The sequence below is a fragment of the Myotis nattereri genome, assembly GCF_964212035.1.
Source record: "Myotis nattereri genome assembly, chromosome: X".
NCBI lineage: Eukaryota > Metazoa > Chordata > Mammalia > Chiroptera > Vespertilionidae > Myotis > Myotis nattereri.
In genome coordinates this window covers 99,973,729-99,994,896 of record NC_138078.1, presented here as the reverse complement: position 1 = coordinate 99,994,896, position 21,168 = coordinate 99,973,729, and the positions used below count along the sequence as shown (strand labels likewise).

The 21,168-nt window shown below is 39.9% G+C and overlaps 1 protein-coding gene across 1 annotated transcript in view; it reads left to right on the top strand.

Annotated features, from left to right (window-relative positions):
* Nucleotides 1–21,168, top strand: part of GUCY2F (guanylate cyclase 2F, retinal) — a gene marked incomplete at both ends in the record, with an annotated part of 137,887 nt that overhangs the window by 41,772 nt on the left and 74,947 nt on the right. Inside the window, 1 exon segment of the mRNA XM_081081009.1 lies at nucleotides 18,809–18,985. Coding sequence (XP_080937135.1) covers nucleotides 18,809–18,985 — 177 coding nt within the window.

The window sequence follows — 21,168 nt, the reverse complement described above, 5'->3', positions numbered from 1 at the left end:
CTGGCCCCTATAGGCGTCCTAGGTAGAGAAGACAGCATAAACAAAACTTTGAAAAGAGATGTGTGAAGAAGAGTTTTGTAAAATATAGCTAGTAATGGGAGAGTGTGCCTTTCTGTACCCAGTCTGTAACCAAAATAAAGACCGTAGTCTGCAAATTCTAGTATGGTGTTGGCAGGTGTAGGGAGAGGATACAAACACCTCATATTGTCCCCATATGCTATTTACTTTTGCTACATTCTTGTATAAGATCTGATAATTATCTTTGTGACCAAACTGATTATTTGCCTACATGTGGCACTGAAAGGTGTAATTTAACTAGTTGGCTAGATGAGATTGTATTTACAGGGCAGTAGCCTATACAGTTGGAATCAAATGAAAAAGTCAGGTGTTTGATTTAATTTTAATTACAATAATAAATCTTACTTGTTTAAATCATCAGATCTTGTTGTAAGGTTGATATCATGTTCCTGGAAATGTATTGTTGAATGCCAGAATTATCACTCTGACTAAAAGCCACATTCCACATTCATGTCATAAAAATATATTGATGATAGTATCTATTTTTGAAGCCACCAGAGAACCCTGAGTTGGTATAGGACAAACCCTTCTCTTCAAATGCTAGTTGTTCTTCATATACCTGTTATCCTCTGATATTATTGAAATAATAATTCTAAAAATTATTCATTTATTTTTTAAAGTATTCATATATTTCTTTTTTAGCCTGTACTGACTCTTGGAGTAACAGGTTACCGTCTGCTGTATAAAATAGAAATATTTTTTATTTCACTTAAGTTTCTGTCTTTTAAGCTTTAAGAGGCTACCTCTGACCCCTTGTTCTAAGATACAGGAATTTGGCAACCAGAACAAATCTTGCATCAGTTGGAGAGATGAACTGTTTCTTCTCAGCAGGAAGAGTTAAGCAGGGGGTAAAAGGGAAACTAGACTGCCTTTCTTTCCCTCCTAAGTGAGGCCTTCCCAGTGTGGTTTCCTTGTTTTGTTTGAAGGTACTCCCAAAAGCATCAAACATTCTCAACTTCAATAGTAACTACAAAGAAAGTCCAAAACAGGACAAAATGGGTTTTTAAATTGTCTACCACATTGGGTTTTCAAAGTGAATGCTCTCCTCCATTGGATAAATTATTGACAGGGCCCTAAAACACCAAAATTGGCATAGTATATATTTGCTCAGTGTAGCTAAATGCTTTGACTTAAATTTGTGGCAGTAAACCTCTGGATCGTGCCTTATACTTAATTTAATTTGCTTTAAGTATAAACTTGAGGCATTGGGGAATTGATAATCTTCTCTTTCAAAAACTACAGACAAGATAATAATTAGCTTTTGAATGTCAAATGGAATGGGCTGATGGTTTTATACATGTTTCCTTGTTTTGACACCTCCAATATTCTTTTTTTTTTAAATATATTTTATTGATTTTTTTTTTTTTTACAGAGAGGAAGGGAGAGAGATAGAGAGTCAGAAACATCGATGAGAGAGAAACATCGATCAGCTGCCTCCTGCACATCTCCCATCGGGGATGTGCCCGCAACCCAGGTACATGCCCTTGACCGGAATTGAACCCAGGACCTCTCAGTCCACAGGCCGACGCTCTATCCACCGAGCCAAACCGGCTTTGGCGACACCTCCAATATTCTGAAGTAAATCTCAGTTACCTAAGGCAGTTTCTTGGTTTTCCATCTGCAAAATGAGGGGTTGAACTAAATTCTTTATCTTGGTTGCTCACTAAAATCTCCAGATGAGCCCTAGCTGGTTTGGCTCAGTGGATAGAGTGTCAGCCTAAGGACTGAAGGGTCCCGGGTTCTATTCAGGTCAAGGGCACATGTCTGGGTTGCAGGTTCGATCCCCAGTGGGGGGTGTGCAGGAGCCGGTCGATGATTCTCTCTCATCATTGATGTTTCTATCTCTCTCTCCCTCTCCCTCCCTCTCTGAAATCAATAAAAATATATTTTAAAAATCTCCAGATGAAACTTAAAAAAATACCTATGCCCAGGCCAATAACTTTGATTCATTTGATATGGGATGGGCCTAGGCATTGGTAGTTTTAAAAATATCTTCTATATGTGCAGCCAGGGTTGAGAATTGCTAGATAAATAGATCTCTAAGGCCTCTTCTGACTCGTATATGCTATGATTCTCTGATTCTATGGAAGAATCTATGTGTTGAATTATGGTACATTTTATTGGGTGGAGTTGGAAGGTTATAGTGTAGAATTGAGAAGGGGGAAAAAATAAACATCTGTTTGTAACTGGCTTTTAATAATATGTCACATATTTCCTCATTTGGGAAGGAGGCAGAAAGTTCAATTAGTTCCTGTAATGACGGTTGGTCAGTCAGATGAGTATTTCTAAACTATATAGGCCAAAGGGGGCCTTCATCTGCCCAAAGGAGTGTGTTAGTGAGAATAATACTACACAATGAACTCAATATTAAGCTGATGATGGGGTGCAAAGAAAGACAACTGGAACTAGAAAACTGCCTAGCTAGGGCTGAGGAGGACTCTGGGAGAGAGCCTAAGTTAATTGAATCAACAGATTAAACAATGAGGTCCGATGTTCTTTCTGAGATTGTCCTCTATTAGGAGTGTTTTAAAGATTTATTATCTAGTTTCTGTTTAAAATAAATCAAAATTTCATGAGAATTACTATTGAAAAATCTGGAAGTTCCAGAAAGTGTGCCTAGAGCAGGGGTGGGCAAACTTTTTGACTCGAGGGCCACAGTGGGTTCTTAAACTGTACCGGAGGGCCGGAACAAAAGCATGGATGGAGTGTTTGTGTGAACTAATATAAATTCAAAGTAAACATCATTACATAAAAGGGTACGGTCTTTTTTTTTTTAGTTTTATTCATTTCAAACGGGCCGGATCCGGCCCGCGGGCCGTAGTTTGCCCATGGCTGGCGTAGAGTAACAGACACCTAATAGGAAAAGATAGACTTCTCTGAGGATATGCCATGCAATTGTACTACACTGACACAAATTCATACTTTGATTGTACACACAGATGCATACCCTTCATAACTGCACAGAAAAATCAACCTTTATTTCATATACTCTTGGAGATGTGAAAGGAAAGCCAGATGAGCAGACCTCTTGGGATAAAGAATTGTGAATGGCAGATGCAGTGGGAGCATGTCGTGACCCTGCTCTAGTAGCCACAATTTAGGGTAGAGGGTTGAGATGGGCATTAGTACAACCCTGGCACACACAGAGAGAACCCATTGAAATCATCATCCTTCTCCATTCTCTGACTCCACCTGTCTCTCAAGCCCTTTGTTTTCTTCTTTCTTATTTCACTCTCTCTCCCTTCACACCCTTCATTTTCAGCTCCCTTTCCCAGAGCCTTTTTTCCTATCTTCCCACCTTCCTCTATACTCTTTATAGCTCTCTCTCCTCCCCTCTCCTTACCACCAAACGTGTCTCTCTTCTCTCTCTCTCTCTCTCTCTCTCTCTCTCTCTCTCTCGCTCTCACTCTCGCTCTCTTTCTCTCTCTCTCATTATAGAATCAAGTCATCAAACCTGAAAAGGACCTAATAAATCATCTAAGTCATCCAGCTGTATTAGTGAGGAAACTGAGGCTTAGACCATTTAAGTGGCTGCCCTAAGGCCACCTCTAAATTTGAGGCAGAGTCAGGTCTAGGACCTAGTTCTCTTGACTCTTAGTACACCATGGCCTCAGTTCAAGACTAATGGACTTTAAATTACTTCTAAAAACTTTAGTGGATAGAGTTTGATGTTTTCTTCCTCTTAATTAAAAAGTGAATGATGAGTGAAGTATTTTATCATTCTTTCTTTTAAAAGGAAAAAAAAACACCTCAAAACAAATAGTGCATGTGTGGTAAAGATAAAACCTGCCCATTTCCTCCCTTTTCCTCATTATTTGTGAAGTAGGACACACACAGACTCAATAAAAATTTTCTTATAAAATTTGTGAGAATTATTTAAATCTTAAAACAAATACACACAAATCCCCTAAACCAGTGGTCTACAAACCACGGCTTGCAAGCCACATGCGGCTCTTTGGCCCCTTAAGTGTGGCTCTTCCACAAAATACCACATGCGGGAGTGCACATACAGTGTGATTGAAACTTCCTGGCCCATATGCGGAAGTCGGTTTTCGGCCTGGGCGAGTCTATTTTGAAGAAGTGGCATTAGAAGAAGTGGAGGGTGTCAGTCGGTCGGGCAATGGGAGACACGGTGCAGGCAGGCCGTGGGATATGCAGCACGGGGGAGGTGCATTGTTTTGAGGTACGTTCGCTGAGGTCGACCCCTTCCAACTCTCCCATCCACACTCGTCTATCTGAAACAAGTATACAAGACTAGTGTGGATGGGAGAGTTGGAAGGGGTCGACCTCAGCGAACGTACCTCAATCAGATTGAGGACATTTTTAGCAAAGGCCAGCTTAGGAGTACACTAATTAAGTTAATAACAATGTACCTACCTATATAGTTTAAGTTTAAAAAATTTGGCTCTCAAAAGAAATTTCAATCATTGTACTGTTGATATTTGGCTCTGTTGACTAATGAGTTTGCCAACCACTGCCCTAAACCAAAGAAAGACCAAGGAAGTAGAGCAACAAAGTGAGAAATGGAAGAACTTGGTTCTAATCCTACCTAGCTTTCTGACCTTGGGCAAGTCGTTTAATCTCTTTGGGATTCAGTTTCTTTATTATCATATGAAGGGATTGGCCTAGGGACACCTAAGACCCTTTCCAGCTCTCAAATTTAATGAATTGGCAGGAGAAAAAACAGCTGTGCTTACCTACCTGTAAAAGCTAATAAGCCAGAGTGAAGGCTAAACCATGTTTATAATAGGATTGACTTCAGGAAGCAGGTATCTGGTACTGGGTATAGGCAGAGTCAGGGCTATCAGTATTGATGTTCAGGTTGTGCCTTACACAAAGGCACCATATCTCAGATGGTACTATTTATGTTGTAGAAATATACTAACTTCTATGAGAGGGGTGCAGGTGTGGGCAGAGATTCTGGCCTTCTAGCCTAGTTTTGGAATGAGGTATCAGGGGCACCTTCTCATATCTACATTTATACCAGCACACCAGGCCATGCACATACATAGTCACTGGTAAACATGTGTGTACTTGGCTCTCTGCTATCTTGACTATACCCCAGGAGTTTCTTGAGGTTACTCCTTTCTCCTGCCTAATATTCTTGGAGATACAATTTTAGCTTCTCAACCCCACCTCAACAGCCTGATTCTAAATCTGACAAAGAGGCCTCACCTGGCAGGCAGGGTTTGGTGGTATACAGAGTATTCCTGCCACTAGTGGAAAGTATTCTCTGGTGTTCGGAAGATGTATGAGTAAATGAGAGTGTAGTATATCCATGTATGTTTATAATTGTGGCTGCTGCCCAACATCATAGGGCTGCCACAGGCTGTAAAAATAACTATTTTTTATTTTTACTTGAAGGAAAGCACCCTTTCCTAATTAGCACAAAGGTGCCATGATGGCTAGGAATGGCCATGAGTCGAGTAATATAGTTGAGTTGCAAAGATGTGATAACCCACGCCCCGCGTGGGTCAGGGTTCGGGCTCTGGAGAAGGGCAGTGCGCAAATGACAGAGACAAGGCAAGAAATAATAATTTGGAAATTGGGGGGCCAGGCGGGAGCCCCACGCAAGAGGAAGGACTCCACTTGTGCTCAGGCCTTGCCATCCTTTTATTCAGTTTGGGATACACCCATAGCCCTTAGGCAGGCAATTGCAGTAACAGACAGACTAAGGATTTACAGAACTATCTGGTTGGGAATTTGCTTCAGCTACCATTATTAAACAGTTGGTGCATAGCTCTGACCTTTGCCAGGGCTCAAGGTTCATCAGCATTCTGGGCTCCTTGTCTACACCTCTCTGCTAATGAAGACAATGGGCAGCTTCCAACACAAAGGCTCTAGGAAGGCTTTATTGCCCTATTGCCCACTGGCATATCCCACACATTGGCTGATTTTGTGAATTCTCATTTCAGTTTAAGCTTTGACCCCTCTAAAGGCTAAAGTCCTCAGAAGGCTAAAACTTCAAGCTCATGACTTCTATGATTAAGTAAGTGTGGGGTGGAGCCTGAGAATGGCCTTTCTAGCTAGTTCCCAGCTGACCATGATACAGCTGCACCGGGTCACACTTGAAGAATTGCTGGGCACAAGACCAGGAAGGCTGCCTTTGGTGTTTTGACTGTTCGGCTGCTGCCAGGCACTGATCCTGGACTACCTTTCTGAACTCTGTGGGCACTGAGCCTGACTGGCACAGTTTTGTTCAGCTGATGAAGGCCTCTAAGAGTCATTCCATAGTTAAAGAGTTTTGAATTCCTTGGCTAGAAGATGTCTTCTAACACAAAGTGTGGGTGAGAAACTCAGATGCCTGCAGCTCCCATTATTTAGCCTTTGCCTCTGGCAGGTCTCCAGGTGCAGTACCACAGCTGGATATTCCTTAATAAGAGAATGGTTACACTCTCATATTTTGCTTTATTATCTCTACTAATGACAAATTGGTACAGCCTGAAATGGAATCTCCAGGCTATAGGTAATAGATGTGAAAGCACTTTGAAGAGTAGCAAGCACTGTGTAAATGTAAGACATTTTTATTATTATGGAGAAGAATCTGTATTTGTATTCCTTTTTTTAAAATTTGGGTTGGACAGAAACTAAATAGGGTTTGATGACTGATGAATTCTTAAGGCTATGCATGTAGAAGAAAATTATCTATCAGGTACCAGTGTAAAAGTGAAGACAATAAAATAATTGTTGTTTTTTTACTTGACAGTAACCTTACAAATTGGTTTTTTTAATATATTTTATTGATTTTTTACAAATTGTTTTTTTTGTACTTAAAAAGTCATAAATAGACTTTTGAAAGTCTAAGTTGCTCATATTGCTATGGTAATACATTTGTGCATCCCAACAAAAAAATGTTTAATCTATATTTAAGCCAATCAGTTTATGATTAAAGCATAAGAAGCCCCTAAAATAGCCTGTCTCACAAGAGAAAAATGGATGAAGGTAAATGCAGGAAACATTTGCTGCACTATGTCTCCCATTACAGATGCCTCACGGCAATGAGAATTGCAACCACCAACCATCAGCATTCATCACAGGGAACCTGGTGCTACATCACTTAGCTATGAATAAGTGAAATGACCTAGCACTTTCTGCAGTTACTTAAGGGAGTTGTTGCAGAGAGTGGTATTGTACCTTTCTGGGGTCTGCATACGTTTGGTTGTTTTTCTGTCTCTAGTTAATGGGAACTTTTAAAAATAAATTTAGGGAGAGACAAAATGGCAGAATAGACGGACTTGTCCTGAGCCTTTTCCCAGAGCAGATAGAACGAGCAACTAAATTGAATAACATCCACCCCGAATTGGCGAAGTAGACACAGCTGGTGAGACAATTTGCAGCCAGGAAGGGCAGAGGACACCTGGAGAATGGTAAAATCAGGGATCTGGGCTGGGGAGAACTACAAGACCTCCGAGCCCAGAGGGTCAGAGGGAAACTGCACAGCACTGAGCCATGTCCCTTGGGACAGGCACAGCGTCTGACTGTGGAAAGGAGGTCCACAGGACTGCTAGTGGCAGGGGGTTCTAGATCTGGGTCCACAGTCATGAAAGACTGAGCCCAGAGGGGGCATTCAGGACGGCTGCCCAGACCACGAGGTGCCGGGAGGAGAGGGGCTCACAGAGGTGCAGCTCTTTCCCCTCTTTGTGGTATTTGCTTTTCTTTGCTGAACCTAGTTCATAGGACCTTTCAGATATAGAGACTCATCCGTGGCTGAGGTGCAGGAGGAGGTGAGGACTTGTGGAGTCTAGGGAGAGCCTGGGGTGAGGAGAGGGTCAAGGAGAGGTGGCTGCGAGTCTGGTGCTGAGTCATACAGTAGGCACAGGACCTAGGTAGCCTTTTTCTCCTGAAGATATAGCTCCTCTCTGCAGTCCCCAGGCAACCAATACAGCCACACTCAGACTATGCCCTGAGTGGCACAAAGGGAAAAAAATCGGAATAGTCCCTTAGAGTACACAGGGACTGGCCTAAAGGGAGGCCTTCAGTCCCAGCAACAGGAAACTGAGAAGCCACAGACAGTACAGAAGAGTGGGATCTTAAACCAGCCAAAGGAAGGACACTTCACTGTTTCATTTTTATTTTATTTTATTATTATTATGTTATCTCTTTTTTCTTTATTTTCCTTTTTTTTGTTTGTTCCTTTATTTTCTATTTCTTTTCACATTATTTTTTCCATCATTCTAATTTATTTTATTTTATTATTTTTATCCTATTTTTATTTTTATTTTTTTGAGGATTTACTGCAGTTTATTTTTCATCTGAAAAGTAAAAGGCTCTTCTTAGACAATTTTAAGGTCCCATTTGTTTCTTTCTTGAATCTATATAAGTTATCGATCTGCCTTTCCTTTTACCTTTCTTTTTTTATTTTAAACAATAGGACCTAACTAGGTCATTTTTATATTTTTTTATTTTTTTATTTTTTTTTATTGCTTAAAGTATTACAAAGAGTATTACATATGTCTCCTTTTTTTCCCCCCGCCCTTGACAATCCCCTGGCCTCCCCTACCCCCCAGTGTCTTATGTCCATCGGTTATGCTTATATGCATGCATACAAGTCCTTCGGTTGATCTCTTACCCACCCCCCTCCTGCCCTCCCACCCTCCCCGGCCTTCCTGCTGTAGTTTGACAGTCTGTTCCAGGCAGCTCTGCCTCTGTATCTATTTTTGTTCATAAGTTTATAATGGTCTTTCTATCCAGAAATGAGTGCGATCATGTGGTATTTTTCCTTCATTGACTGGCTTATTTCACTTAGCATAATGCTCTCCAGTTCTATCCATGCTGTTGCAAATGGTAAGAGTTCCTTCTTTTTTACAGCAGCATAGTATTCCACCATGTAGATGTACCACAGTTTTCTAATCCATTCATCTACAGATGGACACTTAGGCTGTTTCCAGATCTTAGCTATGGTGAATTGTGCTGCTATGAACATAGGGGTGCATATATCCTTTCTGACTGGTGTTTCTGGTTTCTTGGGATATATTCCTAGAATTGGGATCACAGGGTCAAATGGGAGTTCCATTTTTAACTTTTTGAGGAAACTCCACACTGTATTCCACAGTGGCTGCAGCATTCTGCATTCCCACCAGCAGTGCACAAGTGTTCCTTTTTCTCCACATCCTCTCCAGCACTTGTCGTTTGTTGATTTGTTGATGATAGCCAGTCTGACAGGTGTGAGATGGTACCTCATTGTTGTTTTGCTTTGCATCTCTCGGATGATTAGTGACTTTGAACATGTTTTCATATGTCTCTTGGCTTTCTGAATGTCCTCTTTTGAAAGGTGTCTATTTAGATTCTTTGCCCATTTTTTGATTGGATTGTTTATCTTCCTTTTGTTAAGTTGTATGAGTTCCCTATAAATTTTGGAGATTAGGCCATTATCAGATATGACATTGGCAAATATGTTTTCCCACGCAGTGGGTTTTCTTGTTGTTTTGTTGATGGTTTCTTTTGCTGTGCAGAAGCTTTATATTTTGATGTAGTCCCATTTGTTTATTTTCTCTTTAGTTTCCAGTGCCCTAGGAGCTGTATCGGTGAAGAAATTGCTTCGGCATATGTCTGAGATTTTGTTGCCTTTGGATTCTTCTAGTATTTGTATGGTTTCCCGTCGTATATTTAAGTCCTTTATCCATTTTGAGTTTATTTTTGTGTATGGTGTAAGTTGGTGGTCTAGTTTCATTTTCTTGCATGTATCTGTCCAATTTTCCCAACACCATTTATTGAAGAGATTATCTTGGCTCCATTGTATGTTCTTGCCTCCTTTGTCAAATATTAATTGAGTGTATTGGTTGGTCCTGATTTCTGGGCTCTCTATTCTATTCCATTGATCTATATGTCTGTTCTTGTGCCAGTACCAGGCAGTTTTGAGAACAGTGGCTTTGTAATACAGCTTGATATCTAGCATTGAGATCCCACGTACTTTGTTCTTTCTCAGGATCGCTGCAGCTATTCGGGGTCATTTTTTATTCCAGATGAATTTTTGGAGAGTACGTTCTAGGTCTGTGAAATATGCCATTGGTATTTTAATGGGAAGTGCGTTGAATTTATAGATTGCTTTGGGCAGTATGGACATTTTAATGATGTTGATTCTACCAATCCATGAACATGGTATGTTCTTCCATCTCTTTATGTCTTCCTCTATCTCTTTTTTCAGTGTCCTGTAGTTTTCTGAGTAGAGGTCTTTTACCTCTTTAGTTAAGTTTATTCCAAGGTAGCTTAATTTTTTTGGTGCGATGGAAATGGGATTGCTTTTTTAGTCTCTCTTTCTGCACATTCACTATTGGTGTATAGAAATGCCATAGATTTCCTTTTTATTATTATTATTATTATTATTTTTTATTAGTTAAGGTATTACAAATGTGTCCTCATCCCCCCCCATTAACCCCCAACCTCCCCCCCACACACACACTCATGCTCCCATCCCCCTGTTGTCCATGTCCATTGGTTTGGCTTATATACATGTATACAAGTCCTTCGGTTGATCTCTTCCCCTTACCCCACCCTCCCCTACTTTCCTTCTGGGTATTGATAGCCTGATCGCTGTTTCTCAGTCTTTGGGTCTGTCCCTTTTCATAAGTCTATGTTGTTCTCTATAATCCACAAATGAGTGAGATCATGTGGTATTTATCTTTCTCTGACTGGCTTATTTCACTTAGCATAATGCTCTCTAGTTCCATCCATGCTGTTGCAAAAGGCAAGAGTTCCTTTTTTTTTTTTTTACCGCAGCATAGTATTCCATTGTGTATATGTACCACAGTTTTCTAATCCACTCATCTGCTGATGGGCACTTAGGCTGTTTCCAAATCTTAGCTATGGTGAATTGTGCTGCTATGAACATAGGGGTGCATATATCCTTTCTGATTGGCGTTTCTGGTTTCTTGGGATATATTCCTAGTAGTGGGATCACTGGGTCAAATGGGAGTTCCATTTTTAGTCTTCTGAGGTAGCTCCATACTGTTCTCCACAGTGGCTGCACCAGTCTGCATTCCCACCAGCAGTGCAGAAGGGTTCCTTTTTTTCCACATCCTCTGTAACACTGTTGTTTGTTGATTTGTTGATGATAGCCATTCTGACAGGTGTGAGATGATACCGCATTGTCGTTTTGATTTGCATCTCTCGTATAATTAGTGACTTTGAGCAGGTTTTCATATGTCTTTCGGCCTTCTGTATGTCCTCTTTCGAAAAGTGTCTATCTAGGTCCGTTGCCCATTTTTTGATTGGATTGTTTATCTTCCTTTTGTTAAGTTTCATGAGATCCCTGTAGATGTTGGAAATTAAACCCTTATCGGTGGTATCATTGGCAAATATGTTCTCCCATGTAGTGGGTCTTCTTGTTGTTTTTTTGATGGTTTCCTTTGCTGTGGAAAAGCTTTTTATTTTGATGTAGTCCCATTTGTTTATTTTCTCTTTAGTTTCCATTGCCCTAGGAGCATTATCAGAGAAGAAATTTCTTCGGCATATGTTTGCGATTTCGCTGCCTGTGGATTCCTCTAGTATTTTTATGGTTTCCCGTCTTACGTTTAAGTCTGTTACCATTTTGAGTTTATTTTTGTGTATGGTGTGAGTTGGTGATCTAGTTTCATCCTTTTGCATGTATCTGTCCAATTTTCCCAACACCATTTATTGAAGAGACTGTCTTGACTCCATTGTATGCTCTTGCCTCCTTTGTCGAATATTAATTGGGCATAGCCGTAGATTTCTTGGCGTTAATTTTGTATCCTGCTACATTGCCGAACTCTTTTATTAAGTCTAATAGTTTATTGATGGAGTCTTTAGGGTTTTTTAAGTATAATATCATGTCATCTGCAAATAAGGAGAGTTTTACTTCTTTTCCAATTTGGATGCCTTTTATTTCTTCTTCTTGTCTAATTGCAATGGCTAATACTTCCAGTACTATGTCGAACAGGAGTGGTGAGAGTGGGCATCCCTGTCTTGTTCCTGTTCTTAGGGCAAATGGTGTTAGTTTTTGTCCATTGAGTATGATGTTGGCTGTGGGTTTGTCATATATGGCTTTTATTATGTTGAGGTATGATCCTTCAATTCCCACTTTGCTGAGAGTTTTTATCAAAAATGGGTGTTGAATTTTGTCAAACACTTTTTCTGCATCAATTGATATGACTATGTGGTTTTTTTCTTTCAATTTGTTTATGTGGTGTATCACGCTTATTGATTTGCGGATATTGTACCATCCTTGCATCCCTGGGATGAATCCTACTTGGTCATGGTGTATGATCTTTCTGATGTACTGCTGGATCCGATTTGCTAAGATTTTGTTGAGGATTTTGGCATCTATGTTCATGAGGGATATTGGCCTGTAATTCTCTTTCATTGTGTTGTCTTTCCCTGGTTTTGGTATTAGGGTGATGCTGGCTTCATAGAATGAGCTTGGAAGTGTTCCTTCCTCTTGGATTTTTTGTAGTAGTCTGAGGAGGATAGGTTTTATTTCTTCCTTGAATGTTTGGTAAAACTCCCCTGTGAAGCCGTCTGGTCCTGGGCTTTTGTTTGATGGAAGCTTTTTGATGACTGCTTCAATTTCTTCCATAGTTATTGGCCTGTTGAGATTTTTAGATTCTTCCTGATTGAGTTTTGGAATGTTGTATTTTTCTAGGAATTTGTCCATTTCCTCCAGGTTGTCTAGTTTGTTGGAGTAGAGTTGTCCATAGTATTTTTAAACAATCATTTGTATTTCTGTGGGGTCTGTTGTTATTTCGCCTCTATCATTTCTGATTTTGTTGATTTGGGTCCTTTCTCTTTGCTTCTTTGTGAGCCTGGCTAGAGGTTTGTCATTCTTGTTTATCCTTTCAAAGAACCAGCTCTTGGTTTCATTGATTTTCTGTATTGTTTTTTTGTCTCTATGTCATTTATTTCTGCTCTAATCTTTATTATCTCCTTCCTTCTGCTCACTCTGGGCTTTCCTTATTGCTCTCTTTCTAATTCTTTGAGCTGTAGATCTAGATGATTTACTACCATTTTTTCTTGTTTGTTGAGATAGGCCTGTAGAGCTATAAACTTCCCTCTCAGGACTGCTTTCATTGCGTTCCAAAGGTTTTGGATTGTTGTGTTTTCATTGTCATTAGTTTCCAGGATGTTTTTAATTTCTTCTTTGATCTCATTGGTAACCCAATCAATATTTAATAACATGGTATTCAGCTTCCAAGTGTTTGAGTATTTTGAGTTGTTTTTGTTGTAGTTTATTTCTAATATTATGGCCTTGTGGTCTGAGTCAATTTTTAAAAATTTATTATTATTATTATTATTATTTTCTTCTCTTTTTGTTTCTTCTTATCCACTTATTCTCTTTCTGCTTCCTCTATACTGAATTGAGGTCCTCCCCATATTCGTCCAATTCTTAACCTTACTTTCTGTATATAAGATTCTGCCCCCACCCTCCTTACTGGGAATTTGGTTTGTATGTTTTGGTTTACCTGTTTGTTCTCTGTTGTTTTCTCCATATATATATATTTTTTTCCTTTTTCTTCTTTTCCTTTTCTCTCATACCATTTTTTCTCTCTTCTATATCATTTGTGCTCTCTTTTCTCTCCCCTAATTCTCTTTTCTCTGGTGGTCACTTATATTGGGGTTATCAAAACCACAATGAGGTACCATCTCACACCTGTCAGAATGGCTATCATCAACAAATCAACAAATAACAAGTGCTGGAGAGGATGCAGAGAAAAAGGAACCCTCATGCACTGCTGCTGGGAATGTAAACTGATGCAGCCACTGTGGAGAACAGTATGGAGTTTCCTCAAAAAACTATAAATGGAACTTCCATTTGACCCAGTGATTCCACTTCTAGGAATATATCCCAAGAAACTAGAAACACCAATCAGAAAGGATATATGCACCCCTATGTTCATAGCAGCACAATTTACCATAGCTAAGATTTGGAAACAGCTTAAGTGCCCATCAGCAGATGAGTGGATTAGAAATCTGTGGTACATCTATACAATGGAATACTATGCTGCGGTAAAAAAGAAGGAATTCTTTTTTTAAAAAAAATATATTTTATTGAGTTTTTACAGATAGGAAAGGAGAGAGATAGAGAGTTAGAAACATCGATGAGAGAGAAACATCAACCAGCTGCCTCCTGCACACTCCCCACTGGGGATGTGCCCGCAACCCAGGTACATGCCCTTGACCGGAATCGAACCTGGGACCTTTCAGTCCGCAGGCCGACACTCTATCCACTGAGCCAAACCGGTTTCGGCAAAAGAAGGAATTCTTACCATTTGCAACAGCATGGATGGAACTGGAGAGCATTATGCTAAGCTAAATAAGCTAGCCAGAGAAAGATAAATATCCCATGATCTCACTCATTTATGGAATATAATGAACAAGATAAACTGATGAACAAAATCAGATCCAGAGACAGAGAAGCATCGATCAGACCATCAAACCTCAGAGGAAAGGTAGGGGAGGTTGGGGCTAAGGGGGAGAGATCAACCAAAGGACTTGTATGCATGCATATAAGCCTAACCAATGGACACAGACAACAGGGGGGTGAGGGCATGAGTGGAGGGGTGGGGGGCAATGGGGCGATAAGGACACATATGTAATAGCTTAATCAATAAAGAAAAAAAATTAAAATAAATAAATAAATTTAGTCTGTTTTAATTTTTAAAATATATTTTTATTGATTTCAGAGAGGAAGGGAGAGGTAGAGAGAGATAGAAACATCAGTGATGCTCAACCACTGAGCAACACCGGCTGGGCTTAATTGGAATTTTTAATTTCTCTGTATAACCTCATTTTTAGCTCAGAATACAGAATGTCTATGGGCAGAGGATGAGAGAAGAAGAATAAAGCCTGTTTAGGTTGATGGTCTAATTATAAACCCTTCATGTGGATGAGACATTTGCTGTATACTCTAAAGCAACTTAGTCTTATTACCATTCTCTACCTTTTCATTTAGGGTAATTGGGGTGTGGCTGAAAAAGTTTCCCTCTGGAGATGTTAAGTCCATCAAATCAAGTGCAAGTGATAAAACCAATCTGTTCTCCAAAATAACTAACATTTTATATTTACATAAGAAAAATGATTTCCCCAATCGTACCAATTATGTTGAAAGTATCCTTGGGTGGTTTATTTAACAAAGCAGCCTGAAGATTTGGGTTGGACAGAAACTAAATAGGGTTAAGTTTAAAATCTTGACTCCTCCTTAAACATAAAAGATTTGTGAAACTTAAGTTATTGGGTGACAGGACACATTCAAATCTTGAACTTTTTTTTTTTTATGTGCCTCAGGCATGAAACAGCTCTGGCCACTGACACAGGCATCAAGCTAGGATGAACTAAGGACTGTACATCTGCTTTGCCCGTGACTGATATAAGAGCAACACCATCAATCATGTGTCTCCTTGCCCATTGCCAGGGGGTAAACCTTGAACTTTTGATGGTAACCAGCTAGGGCAGTGGTCGGCAAACCGTGGCTTGCGAGCCACATGCGGCTCTTTGGCCCCTTGAGTGTGGCTCTTCCACAAAATACCACGTGCAGGAGCGCATGTACAGTGCGATTGAAACTTACTGGCCCATGCGCAGAAGACGGTTTTCGGCCTGGGCAAGTCTATTTTGAAGAAGTGGCATTAGAAGAAGTGGGGGGTGGGTGTTGGTCAGTCGGGCGACGGGAGACATGGTGCAGGCAGGCCGTGGGATATGCAGCATGGGGGAGGTGCATTGTTTTGAGGTATGTTCCTGAGGTCGACCCCTTCCAACTCTCCCATCCACACTCGTCTATCTGAAACAAGTATACAAGACGAGTGTGGATGGGAGAGTTGGAAGGGGTCGACCTCAGCGAATGTACCTCAATCAGATTGAGGGCGTTTTTAGCAAAGGCCAGCTTAGGAGTACCCTAATTAAGTTAATAACAATGTACCTACCTATATAGTTTAAGTTTAAAAAATTTGGCTCTCAAAAGAAATTTCAATCGTTGTACTGTTGATATTTGGCTCTGTTGACGAATGAGTTTGCCGACCACTGAGCTAGGGAGATATGGCAGAGGTGAAGTACATGCCTACCCAGTAAATGTACAGATGACCATCTAGCTAGGACAGGTGCTCCAAATATTCTCTGCTTCCTGGGTTTGTCCAGAATATGAGTAGGGCATGACTGCATGTATAGAATCTCTATTGTAGCTGAGGACATATGACTGTAAAGATCTAGGGAAAATTTAGGCCTAAATTTTTCCATACTAGGGCTCTAAGGCTCTTAGTGTAAAGCTAGATGTTGTAACAAAACACCCTGAAATAACACAGCAGAAGTTTAATTTTCATCCAAAGATCAGTATAAGTTAGTTTTCATTAGTTGGCTGGTGACTCTTCTAATATGGTGATTCAGGGGCCCAAGATATGACCATTTTATGACTCTGCTCTCTTCTAGGGCCTTGTCATCATCTGTATTCATCTATAGAAGTAGGAAAATAGCATGGAAAGTTGTATAGTCACTTCTTAAAAACCTTAGACTAGAAATATCACTGATCACTTCCTCTCATATTCCATTGCTAAGAATTCAGTCATATGGCTACACTTAGCTCCAAGGGAGGCTAGAAAATGTGCACTAGTTGTTTTCCCAATAAGAAAAGGAAGTGGATTTGTATTGAACTTCTAGCAGTCTCTGACATAACCACTTTGTACTCTGTCTTTCAACAGTGGTTCAGAGCTCCATAGTTTTGGTTACTTGGTCCATAAAAGCTGCTACAATGAAACCTGAGAAACTATGTGTGGGCTGATTTTCCGTGTCCGCCTTAGCTGACTTAAGCTGGACTGTGATTTTATTTATTTTATTTCTGTATCTCTAGCATGAAGTCCAGTGTCTTGTACATTGTGGGCACGTAATAAAAGCTTCTCACATTAGTGAAAAAATGAATAGTTGCAAAGAGAAAATGTAGCCAAAATTATAGGTGTTTCTTCTGAAACATTTTATAGGCAATCTATTCCAGCTTTTAATGTATTAACCTTTTTTAATCCTCCTGGGTCACTGAGCTTCACTCCACAGAGTCCCCAAAGAATCTGGAAGAAGACCACAGTTCCAGTATTCATTTATGATATTCCCTCTTTGACCATTGCTTTCTTTTTCTACCACCGCCTGTGATATTGTGATTTATAAGAAATATATATTTGTCACAGACAACAGGGGGGTGAGGGCATGAGTGGTGGGGGGGATGAGGGTAATGTAGGAATAAAGACACATATGTAATAACTTAATAAAAAAAGAACAAAAAAATAAAAAATAAATAAAGAGCAACAGCCCTGAGACACAATAAAGACATTATTTAAAAAAAAAGAAATATATATTTGTCCTTTGTCCCCATTTCTGGCACAGAGCTCCTAAAACCCTTGAAATTTCCTAAGTGATGAGAATGATAAAGGTACCTTTTGTTATGTTAATGAGGTGACTATAGGAAAGCACCAAAGGATGAGAATGGTTGCCAGGAGAACCAGCAATGTGATTAGAGGGTTGGAAATTTCAGTCCCATCACCCTGACTGTGGGGGAGGGGAGTGGGATAGAGGTTGAATCAGTCACCAATGGCCAACGATTTAATCAATCATGCATATATAATGAAACCAATGGTCAACGATTTAATCAATCATGCATATGTAATGAAGCCTCCATAAAACCCCAAAAAGACAGTTTGGAGAGCTTCCAGGTTGCTAACACAAGGAAATTTAGAGAGAATGGCTTGGAGAGGGCATGAAAGCTCTGTGCCCTTTCCATCTACCTTGCACTACACATCTCTTTTATCTGGCTGTTCTTGAATTATATCCTTTTATAATAAACTGGTAATCTAGTAAGAAAAATGTTTCTGAGTTCTGTGAGCTGCTATAGCAAATTAAATAAACCCAAAGAGGGGTTCATTAAACTTGTAATCTATACAGCTGGTTGGTTAGAAACCCAGTTAACCTGGATTTATGACTGGTGTCTCAAGTGGATTGGAATAGTCTTATAGGATTGAACCCTTAACCTGTGGGATCTGACTCTATCTCTAGATATATAGTGCCAGAATCGAATTGAGTTATTGGACACCCAACTGGTGTCAGAGAATTGCTTGATTATGTGGAAAACCACTCCCCTCCCCCTCTCACACACAAAGTGAAATTGGTGATTAGAATCCTTATTGCCACTACAAAATAGCACAAGCATAGTGGCTTAAAACAGCACCCACTTATTATCTCAAAGTTCAGAATATCAGAAATCTAAGTGGGCTCAGTTGAGTCTTCCACTTAAGCATCACACAAATCTGAAGTGAAAGTGTCAGTCATGCTGGGCTCTTATCTGAAGTTTCTGAAGGGAAAACACTTATAGGCTCATTCAGGATGTCATCAGAATTTAGTTCCATACAGTTGATGGACTGAGAGCCCCATTTCTTTGATGGCTGTCAGCTGAGAGCCATTTCCAACTTCTAAAGTCTACCCATATTCCTCAGTTTGTAGCCTCCTTCCTCAGTCTACAAGCCAAGAATAGAGCATTGAGTCCTCACACTTTGAATCTCTGAATTCCTCTCACCCCTTCTCTTCTGATTTAAAGGGCTCATGTGATTAGATTAGGCCCACTTCTATACTCTCCCTTGTGTTACATAGCACAATCACAGGAGTAACACTAGGATTTGGAGATTATCGGGCCAAAATTCTGCTTACCACAACCAGCAATCATAAAAAGGATGAAGAAGGGTATGTGCCATAAATTCTGGTTCCTAATTGAGACAGGACAGCTGTGACTCTCCTCTCTCCCTCTGTTTTCCAGATAAAGGACCTATATCATGAAAATATTAACCCTTTGTTGGGCTTCTTCTATGATTCGGGAATGTTTGCCATTGTGACAGAAATCAGTTTCCGAAGGAGTCTAGAAGACATACTGATGAATGAAGATGTGAAACTAGACAGGATGTTTAAATCATCACTTTTGCTGGATCTCATTAAGTTTAATGGAAAAACTGAGGAAATCTTGAATTTTCCCTGTAGATTAGAACTTAAATATTTTCATATGTTTTGTTTTCCTTGGATCCTTGTGATGATTTCACTCTTCTACTTTCCTTCCCAGGGTATGCCTCCCACCCCTTCTCACAGTCTTTTTGCCCATATCTGTTATAAGGTACTAATATAGTGAAGTATGGTAGCAACCATTTCAGGTGGAAACTGTAGTTTAACTCTAACCCTGTTGTTTGGCTTAATAATATAAAAGTTACTTTGATTTTCTAAATTGTATAAGTCATCCCATTCGATTGAATGCCTTATCGATTGAATGACTATTCCATTGATTGTTATCATACTGGTCTTAGAGAGCACATTCTACTGTGCCTGGAAACAGGACAGCACAATTACCCTAAATTGTTTTAGTGGCCACAGGTGGTGCGTTCCAGCTGCCTCAGTGGTCCGGAGACCAGGACAGCACAATTACTCTAAATTGTCCTGACAACTCAGTGGTCGGGAGACCCGAGGGCTCCAGATAATGTGTTTCTATCAACTCAGTGATCCAGAGACCCACAACTGTAATTTAGATAACATGCCTAAGTTTAACCCAGGTTACCCAAGGACTCTAGATAATGTATTTCTGTCAATTCAGTGACCCCGAGATTCGAAACTGTAATTAACATGCTTAATTCTGCTTCTGTAATTTGCTTTTTTGTGAGCCAGGTGCCACATTCCAAACCCTGGGATTTAATCAATACCTTTGTGATTTTTGCCTATATAAGTGGTTTTGCCATCATCTTATGGCTATGAGATTTGGGAATGGCCCCTCATAGTCCCGGATTGCAATAAATGTGACTCTTTAATTCGACTTCTTGAGGCGTCCTTCTGTGATTCGCGGGGTACATTACAACAATAGGAAGGTTTTACTTGCCCTGCCCCTCACCCAAATATGAGGGTCAGATTTTTTTATTTTTTTTTAACTTCCTATTGGCATTGAGCACGCTTTACTTTCAGTAATCCTTTCTTCCATTCCACTTCTTTGCTTTCTGGATGTGGGAAAGTGCTCATTTCCAGATTATTTGATCTGCTTAGTCCAATCTCCTGGCTTTAGCTTTTTAACAAGTGGTTCAGCCTAGAACTGGATGATGGGTCTTTGCATACCATGGGTGTAGATATGGAACTCAGCATAACCAGTAAAACTAAAGACCATTGGGTCTATCAGGCAGCACGTTCATTTTCTGAGGCAAGAATTATTCACAGCCAAGACAGTTCATGGATGGGCTTCAAAGGAGTCCATGAACTCCCTGGAATAATATGCAAATTCTGTCTATGTGCATTTTTATGAGGCTGATCTGGATAATCAATGACTTGTTGAGCTTCTTGCATATTGATCATTGTCTTGACCTTTGTATTATGGCCTAACCTTTTTCAAGCTAGCTTTTATAGACATTATCTTGTTCCAATTCTTTATAAAATAAGTGTGATTGGCCTCCTTTTACAGAGGCTCAGAGAAACTAAATGAGGTGTACTTTCTTATGTAGTATCTGCCACACATAATAGGTGCTTAATAAATACAGGGGTGGGCAAAAGTAGGTTTACATTTGTGTGTACATGAAACATAGAGTATAGCAAGTAGACTACAAGAATGTATAAAAAATGAAGGCTAGCAATTTGAGCACTTATGAGATTGTACCTAAGTGCACTGTGCCATTGTGACATTCTTTTGAGTTAATAAAGCTATTGTAATAATTATAAACTGCATATCTTTTATATGAACAACTATAAACCTACTTTTGCCTTCACCTGTATTTACCAGCCAACTATTAAATGGCAGAGTTGATAATGTTACAAAATTTACCAGGTGACCGAAAAATACACAGGAGTACCCAGAGATACAGGAAACACCCATTTATTTCCAGTGTACTAGTACCATGACTCAGGGGAGCCTATTTCCAAATCCTGAGTGAACCAATATGGAGGAAGCTTTCTCTTTATACCCTTTGGTTTCTTTGTCCCCCAAATATGGATCATACTTCCGGAACTTTCATGGGCTTTTTAAAAAGCCCCATGTGTTGGGATAAGTGCTTTGAGACCACACCTAAAGGCCTGGCCTGGTGCCAGCACTGATAACCCCCTCTGGGGGGTTTGTATTGTTCATGGTTTATGGCCTCTGTAAAATGGGAGTACTTAGGT